This window comes from Alligator sinensis, unplaced genomic scaffold, assembly GCF_000455745.1.
Source record: "Alligator sinensis unplaced genomic scaffold, ASM45574v1 scaffold800_1, whole genome shotgun sequence".
Classification (NCBI taxonomy): domain Eukaryota; kingdom Metazoa; phylum Chordata; order Crocodylia; family Alligatoridae; genus Alligator; species Alligator sinensis.
Window position 1 is genome coordinate 453,893 of NW_005842655.1, and position 9,224 is coordinate 463,116.

General features: G+C 43.0%; 1 protein-coding gene across 1 annotated transcript in view; it reads left to right on the forward strand.

Annotated features, from left to right (window-relative positions):
• KDM1A (lysine demethylase 1A) overlaps nucleotides 1-9,224 on the forward strand; it is a 53,346-nt gene continuing 44,122 nt past the window's right edge. Inside the window, exon 1 of the mRNA XM_014524738.2 lies at nucleotides 1-845. Within this exon, the coding sequence (XP_014380224.1) occupies nucleotides 695-845 (151 nt within the window). The 5' untranslated portion in view covers nucleotides 1-694. The remainder of the gene's footprint in view (nucleotides 846-9,224) is intronic.

Genomic DNA, 9,224 nt, shown 5'->3' on the forward strand with positions numbered 1-9,224 from the left:
GGGTAGATGTCATTTTGGGGTTGCTTGCAGCTCTGTTTTCTTTGTTCTAAGTTGGGAGTTCAAAAGTTGGAAATAAGTGAGGAAGAGAAGGGCATGTGTTGTTCACAGAATGATTGAGCTGCCAGTGTGATGCAGCTGTAAAAAGGCAAATGTGATCTATCAGTTGGAGCATTTGTAGTAGAGATGAGGCAGTATAACTGCCATATTAAAGGCTCTGCAAAGTCATGTGGAAACACTGTACGATTCTAGTTCATCATTCAAGAAAGTTAGATCATTCATTATAACTGGAGTGCATGTGCAGAACAATTGATTATTAATGTAATTGATAGGCTAGTCCGTCATTTCAGAGGAAACAAAAGTTTGGATATACTTGCTTTCTATAGATACATTACAGAAGTAAATATTAGGCAGGGAGAAAAGTTTTTTAAGTTATAGGATGAAATCGGTACAAGTACTAAAGCATATGCCCATTCTATAAGTAAATTAAAGCTTGAAATTAGAATGCCCTTGACCTTTAAAGGTTGTGGAGTATTCATAACTGTGGTAGCAGGGGGCTGGGCTTGGTGATCCAGTGGGTCCTCTCCTGTACCAGCAACTTCCCTGTTTGCAACACACATTTTAGTAGCAGAGCATGTTGCCTGGTTCAGGATTAGTTATCCTGTGATTGTGCTGCTTGCAGGTCGAGTACAGGGAGATGGATGAAAGTCTTGCAAACCTCTCTGAAGATGAATATTACTCTGAGGAGGAAAGAAATGCTAAAGCTGAGAAAGAAAAAAAGCTGCCGCCACCGCCACCACCACCACCTCCAGAGGAAGAGAATGAGAGTGAGCCAGAAGAGCCATCTGGTGAGTGAAGAGAACTCTTGACAGGATAGCAATTACACTGTCAGTCATTCAGAAGTGGCATCACGACCCTTAGGTTCAGATCAGGTTGGATAGAGAAGTTTGCCCTTTGAACCTGTCTTCGGTTCATATGTAGAAAGAGGCTAAAGAAATGCACAAGAGTAACTTAATATAAGACTAGAAGCCAGTAGTTATGGGTGTAATAAAATTGCAAACTGAGAAGAATTTTAAGACTAGGATATTTTCTATCCTAACAGGCTTGCCTGTATAAAAAAAAATGTCTGCTAAAATAGCTGCTATTTCCTGCGGCACTTAGACTGGCTCATATGCAGATGTCCACTTTGTCTTCATTGGGAAAAGATGTCAGGAATTACTGGGTGAATTCTGTGACCTGTACTATATAAGAGGCCAGACTGTTTTAATAGTGGCTCCTAATGCCTTAGTTGTGACTCTGTTTTCTTATCTCTGGCCCACTTTAGGAAGCAAAAATTGGGATAGGTGTACACTTCAGTTTTGTATTTGTGAGAACATGTAGTTGCTTTATGTACCCTCTGTCATTCTGAATTCTCAGAAAATTGCTCCTATAGCCTTTTCTATTTTTTGTGGTGGTATTGGTAGTCTACAAGATTCACATCCCTTGTCTGTGCACCAAAGCAATTTTGTGTTGCTATATATAACTTCAGAAAACTCCTTTCACAGGCTCCATGTACAGAAGAGATAATGGCCTTAAATGTGTAGTTGCTCTTGGTTTTAAATTTCAGCTTTGTTTTACTTTACTTTATAACATGGCAGTTAATTATCAGGACAAAGAATATTTCGTTTCCCACTTGTGTTGCTCTTAATCTGCTTCCCTTTGAACAGGACTGAGCATGTGTATCAGTGAGGTTTCAATTTAACATTTTCAGTTTGACACTAGTTTGATGGAGAATATTGGCTTTCGACATTTACTGAAGCTGTAGGCATAATTTTCTGTGCCTTGTCTAGCAGAGCCTGAACCCTAAAAACTTTCTTTTGTGTCATTAGAATGTGCCCATTCTTGATGCATGATAAAATAATTTTTTACCCTCATATTATATGTAAGTTACTGGTGTAGAGTTTTAAAATGACAGAGACATTGCTTCTTTCATTAGAGCCAACCTCTACCAAAAATGATGCTTTAAAATGAGTATTTAAGCCACTACCTTGAGCACAGTGCATGAAATGTATTAAATTTCATATGTTCACATGGTTGATTGTTATTCTTAGACACGTGGCTTAGATGTATATGGCTTGTGGATACTTTTGGGGCAACAACTAGAGTAGCACTCACAATTTTCATATAATACAGAACCAAGAACACTGAAAGTTGTCAGTTAAACTGAGATAAACCCACCTATAGATAAATATCATAAGTGAATTAAATGCTGGGTTCTTGGCATTGTATTCTGCCAAGATCTGTCTATTATGTTTTGAAAATGCTGGATTCTAGGCTGTTTTGTCCTTCCTCCTTTATCAAACTTTCTGTAATATGAAAGACAAAGACATGCTATGCATATGAAAAACGACTGTTGGTAATTTGAAGGGTTCTTTCCATATTTTGGGCTTTGTCTTCTCTTAAATTTCTGAAACAAGCCATACACTGGTGAGCGCATATCCCTTTCTCTATTTGCTAAAGTATATCCATCAAACCGGACGGAAGCTAATCTGCAATTGATCTGTTAGGCTAGACTTAAATTTTCATCCAAGCAATACTACCAGCAGAAGCACGAGCTCCGCTTCATATTCTGCTAATATGTTTTTTCAGTATAGAGGCACCCAATGACAATGAATTTTGCCTCTCACCTGATTCTTCTTATTGAAAATATGAATTTCAAAATTTAATTAGGAATGTTATAAAAACTTGCAGTGATGCTGATGAAGATTACAGCAGTCTGAGGGTAAGATTGCACATCTAAAATCAGACAATGGAAGCTAATTTCTGCATTACTATAAACTTGGCTATATTGGGTAGCATGCATTTTATCTTGCTTAAAATATTTTAAGTTGTCTACAGTGCATGTAGCACGGAAGAGACTAGAAAATATGAGAGATGTGAAGTTGGTGAGTTTGTTGCACAGAAGTTTGGATTTTTTTTTATAATTCTTAGACCCTAACATTTCATTATTTTTGTTTAATAATGGAGACTACTTTGCATTCTTAGCTACTGTGCAGTAGCTGCTGTTCTTTTGACTCTACCGTCCCATGAGCAAAGTCAGCTAATATTCTCCATCAAATAATAACACAACTTATAAGGTAGTGAAAACTTATGACTTCTAGGTTGATTTGGGTATGCTGAACAAGGACACTTTTTGGAAGTTCTGACTGTCTAGACTGGTATAGCATTACAGAGTTGCATGGTTTACTAGAAAAGACTTAGAGTTCCAAAAGAGCTTTCAGGGGTATATATTAATATATTTTTAAAATTGATTTGAATTACGAAATATGAAGTTTAATGTTAAGTTCCTTCCAGAGTAGGGAACCCTGTTCTGTCTTTCTTTCCAGTTAGAAAGAACCCTCTAGGACACCACTTCCCTCCTTCCACTCCAGTTATTGCTGTTTAATTCAATTTAAGTTCATGGCTACCAACATCTCCTTATAAATTAAGCAGCTAGCCTCTCTCCTAAGATATTTTTTAATGCATTTACCAACTCGTATTTTAATACTACTATGCCATTTTCTGAGGCCATTCCTCTAGCTCCGTCCATTTGTCTAATTTTCTTCCATCCTTGGTTTGTGATTAGCAGAGTTATTTCTTACTGGACCAAGGTTAATCTCATGCCTCCTCAGAAATCAGTGAATTGATATGCTAACACCAACTTATCATGGGAACCCTCTGTTTCATTTGATTTGTCTCCTTTTAAAATTTAGCCCTAAGGTATAGTCATCTTGTGCTACTATTCCACTGCCTTTACTTTGAAGCATTGGAGGATTGGTACCTCCACTGGTATTTCTCTGGTGTTGAATGGTAACAAAATTAAGTGGATTTTTTGTCTTTTGACTTTTTCCTGACTACAGTTCAGTGTCAGATGTGTAATTACAGTCTGACCAATAGTACTGCAAACATACAGGCTAAAACATCAGCTTGGATATGTGGCTTTACATGCAAGACCCCTTATGAAGAAGTTTTACAATTGGTTGCTATGAAGTACTATCCATCCACATTGTAGGTTAGTCTGGCCAATCATATTTGATGCTTGTTAAATTGCACTGTGTATGATGCAGCGAAAGCCAGCTTATCTGTCTCATTGGCAGTGACTTTGGCTAGTCTGCATACTGGAAGTATGGAGTAGACGGATGGATGTGAAAAGTACTTTGAATTCTTCCTTAGAGTGTTTTTAATTGCTACTTTATCAATAGCCTATAGGTGCATAGTCTCTGATTGTGCTGGAGCTGATGCTATTGTACTGCTGTACCAGTAGGGTTTCATGAGGAGGGATCCCAGTGTCTCTTTCATCCATGATTCTCTGGAGTCTTTTGAGGACCGTGGAGATGTATGGGTATTTGGTCCTTAGGTTTCTGGCCTGTTTCTCCCAAGATTGTCAGGAAGGTTAGTTAGTTAAGTGTCCATAGCATTCCTAGGGGGAGCAGAGGCCAGACTCCTTTCATTTAACCTCCTCAGTCATTGGGTGTGAGCAGGGCCATGAGCCTCATGCATGCTGTCAGCCTTGTAGCAGATAGTTCTGACCTTGCTTGAGCATGTCTGTCAACTCATGTGCTGCAGCATAGCAGCTCAGGGAGTCATGACCCTGGCATTGGAAAGGCACTTACTAGAGCTGTGTTCCGTGTTGGATGAGTCCAAGAACAAAATGCCAGAGGAAGAAAATATAAGAGAGTCCATGGAGGATGGCTTTCTCTGAGATCACTTGCAGACTGTTTACTGCGACTTCTGGGTCAGAGACATGGGAGTGAACTGGTGAGAGCAGATGATGCTGAGGACTGGGAATGACTAGCAGTGGCAGCAAAAGGTCCGAATGGCCAGGTAGACAAGACATTCACTGAGATCTGTGCTAAACTGGTCCAGTGGCAGAACTCTAACATGAGGCCCATGAGCAGGTGGGAATAGACACTTGGAAACTTTACTGTCTTTGACTGGTGACAAAACAAAGGTTTTTGTTTCAATACGGTCAAATTTATGGCTGGATCAGCTGTTTGGAAGGTATTCTGCACCATCCAAAGGGTGTTGTCATGGAGCTTTAACTTTTCATTGCTGCATTTCTGTGTATGAGGCTTTTGAATTGGGTTAGGGCCATTGATAGCATGCACACCTCTATCCTGTGCCTAGCATGTCATGGCACAAAATACCTTAATTGCAAGGCTTACTTTTCTATTTGCTACAGAGTATGGTAGACAAGCAGGAAGATTCACACATTTGACTACCAGGTGATCTGGAAGGGTCCTGGACACTAGGGTGTTTTAAAACTCTTACTCAGGGATCTAGCCTATCTTTTCCTCCCATGGCTTATGAAGCCCTGTATTAGACACCAGGGGTGCGTCCAGATAAGTGCAGACATTTGTTTCCCTGGGAACAAGTAGCAGCAGACCTTGTGCCACTACTACTTGTCCCCCAGGGAGCGCCCATGCCACGTGCTCTGGCGCGCACCAGGTTACCCTGGGTAGGGCAGGGGAGGCTGGGGGCAGCAGCTTCGGTTTTGGGCAATTTGCACTGCCGCCACATGTCACCCCGCTTTTTTTTTTTTTTTTTGGCGTGCACTTTTTTGACTGGGATCTCTCAGGGTCAAGCCCCCCCGCCTCTTCCCGCGCACTGCAACACAGTAGCGTTGGGAATGCCTGCGTGTGCAGCGTGTTTTCCATGTTCATCTGGTTGTGCCCTAGGATGCCAGAAAGGTGTTCACTTACTGGCTAAACACCTGCCATTTGACATTTCCACCTTTGGGCACCTCGAGGGCTGATGGAGGGCACTGAATGCCCCATGTGTTTGGGGGGCGGTTGTTGTTGGGTTTTGTTTTTTTTTTAACTTTGTACAACATAGGCAAGGACAAATCTTTCCTGCAAGTCTGTTTAGTGGAGGAGCAGAGGCTTGCCAGTTGCTACCATTTCCCAGCGACTTAGCCTTTTACGATCCACAACCATCAAGCTGTGAGGGAAGCCCTGGAAAACCATGTTCATTGGTGTTAGGCTGTGGAGTTAGGAGGATACCTATGTGAATTCAAGATTAAGTTTACAGATGACTTTGTTCTAACCAAAAAAAAAGTTTATTTCATAAGCGTGGAAACAAATGAATGTGCAGTACTGTACTGTCAAAGGGTCTAGTAAAAGCTAGGGGGCTGTTTTCTTAACTCTATTATGGGGAGGAGTGCCCTGAAAGTGGGCATCTGGCTTTGTCCAGCAAGGCCCAAGTTCATTGCGCACCAGTGGATAGGGAGGGGTCTTCGAAAGTTGCTACAGGGCAGCATCCTTCCATGTGCAGAGAGGTTGGATGTGCTAGAGTCCAACACCCTGCTGCTTGCCTTGGGTAAGACCTGGCAGTGCCCCTGTGAGATTGATGTTCTGTCTCTCCATCCTTTCGTTCCCTAATTAGTTCTTTCCTGCACCGGAAAAGGTGCTCTCAGGTGTCTGTGGTGAGCATTGATTTGGGGGCATCTCCATAACCTGTCTTGCCATGCTGACAGCCTCCCTGATGGCATTGGTGTTTTGGCATGTCTAGAAAATTGCTGAATGCCTGGCCTGGGCTATTCCCTTCCTTATCAAGTCAGCACAGTGGTCTTGACAGTGTGCCTGCATGGTGTTTCATGCTTCTGCAGCCACTGCTGTCTTTGCAGACTGCTAGATCTGCCAGCATCTCTTTCTTACTACTTTTTCCTGTTTCAGTCTTGCTACTCACTGAGCTCCTGTCTCAGATGGTGACCCTAGGGATTACAACAGCAGTAAGAACAGCACTAAGTGCAGGTGTCAGCCTCCAGGACTGAAATTAGCAACGCATCATTTGTTCAATTGATCTGACTTGATAATTCATCAACTCCCTTCAGGTTTTTGTATGCTGTCTCACTTTGGTCAGGCTCCTGAGATTCTGGGTGGAATCTGTATCAGCTTGTCATGCCCCTTCCCCACTCCTTCCTCCCTGCCCCCTCCTTGCACTTGGGATGCCTTGGGCCCTTGAGGTGTGGCATCTACTTATAAAGGGTGCCTCTTACTTGAGCTTATAGTACTTGCCCCCATAGTTTTTAAGTAAGTGTAGCAGTGATTTGGGGAACCCACCTTAGCACCTACCTCTTGATGCTCCCAATCTTCTTTTGTGTTCCCGTAGGCTTCCCCCTCCAGGATGTGAGTCTTCACTGTATGCAAGCAACAGAACAAATATTTCCTGTTTATTGCTTTGTCTTCACTATTCTGCAGCATGAGAAAAATGGTCCTGCTGGAGGACCTCAAGCAATGCCTGGGATGCATCAGTTATGGGGGTGTCCAGAAGAAGCATGGATTTCTGCTTGGCTTCAGCCAGAGAGCAGAAATCTCTCAGAAAATTGAGCACCGTGCCCCTGAAGCCTGGGCACTAATAAGGTCAATGATAGACTTTCCTGGAATAAGCCAGCTTTTCTGCTGTGCTAAGTGAATGTGAGGCTTGTTTTGGAGGTGGGGATGACAAGGAATGCTTTGTATGCCCTTCAGCTGTGCCCATGTTGAAACAGAGTTGGAGTGTTGTAGTTGTGATGGTTCAGAAGTAGTAGAGGCAAAGATTTAGTTACCATGTGGTTGGTCCAGTAAACGATACAGAAAGCCTTTGCCACTCCCAGGTTGAAAGAGATTTCTTGCTGTCACTAACTTCCTGTTGTTTATTACCTACTGAAGCCCTTCTTGCTTGTGCCCTGCTCAAAAGCAGTTGACTACTTTGTCTGGTCTGTTTACAAATCTTACCCATAGTATCAGCAGCATATGCCCAATTCTCCTTGGCAGCCACTGCATGCACACCTGCAAAAAAGCACTGTGTGCTCCTTTCCCAGTCTGTTCATAATGCTGTTAGCATTTTTCCTGGTTAAGTGCACTGTTTGCATGTCCAAGGAGACCACAGGTTATATTCTGAAGACTGCTGTTATAAGGGGTTTGTAAAAGATTACAGTTCTGCAGTGCATTTATTAAGTCTTAAGCTTGTTTGGCTTTTTTTCTGCTTTTAGTTGTGCTCTGCTGGTGTGGTTGGGGGAAGGGAAAGAAACTTTTTATGGTTGTAGATAGAGGAGGGGAGACTTGCAGAACACTAATCCTGCTTCGAGCTGGAGGGAACTATACCATTAATCTTGTGCATGGCTCTTCATTTTCTTTTCAAGATGTATGGTAGTGTTTTGTTTTGAGGAGTGGGAGTGAGAATCTGGGAAACTAAACTGTCCCATCACATCTAGGTGTCTAGAGAGGTATTTCATAGATTTCATAGACATTAGGGCTGGAAGGGACCTCGTAAGATCTTCAGGTCCAGCCCCCTGCCCAATGGGCAGGAAGTCAGCTAGGGTAAAAGGATTCCAGCAACGTAGCATCCAAATGTTTCTTGAAAGTATCCAAAGCAGGTGCTTGCACTACTTCTGGGGGGAGTCTGTTCAGACAGTAAAGAAGTTTTTCCTTATGTCCGGCCTAAAATGATCTTGCAGGAGTATGTGACCATTAGACGTTGTCATCCCCTGGGGTGCTCTGGTGAACAGACATTCCCCCAGATCCTGATGCACACCCCTGATGTACTTATAGGGTGCCACCATATCACCCCTGAGCCTGCGCTTCTCCAGGCTGAAGAGTCCTATAGCTTACAGCCTTTCTTCATAAGGCCTGTTCTCTTGCCCTCTGATCATGCACATGGCTCTCCTCTGGACTGTTTCAAGCTTCTCCATGTCCTTCCTAAATTGTGGAGCCCAGAATTGGATGCAGTACTCCAGCTGCAGCCTCACCAAGGCCGAGTACAGTAGGAGAATGACATCCTGGGTCTTGCTTGAGATGTGTTGGTAGAGTTTTGTTCGCTTTGCCAGCTGTGATATCGCACTGGTGGCTCATATTCATCTTGTGGTCAATCATGACCCCCAAGTCATGGTGGTAGCGAGTGTAGCATTGCCGAGCCTATAAGTGTGATTCTGTAGGAAAGCTTAACTGCAGGCAGAAGAAACCACTGGGATTGTATGGGAGATTAATTTTCTCACAGACATGAGTTACCAAGCAGGGTAGGGTATGTAGAGTATGCTGCTCCAAGCATCTTGCTCTCCCATTTGGGACATTTTGTAATTTTTTGTGGGGTAATTGCATCACAGGTTACTGGGGGACTGGTAGTGTTTGAGACCAGAGGAGACAGGAGTCGGTGTCCTGTCCCGTGTCGTCGTTGTGTCCCGTCCCATCCGTGTCCCGTCTCCTCTGTGTCGTGTGTCGTCGTCCCCCCCC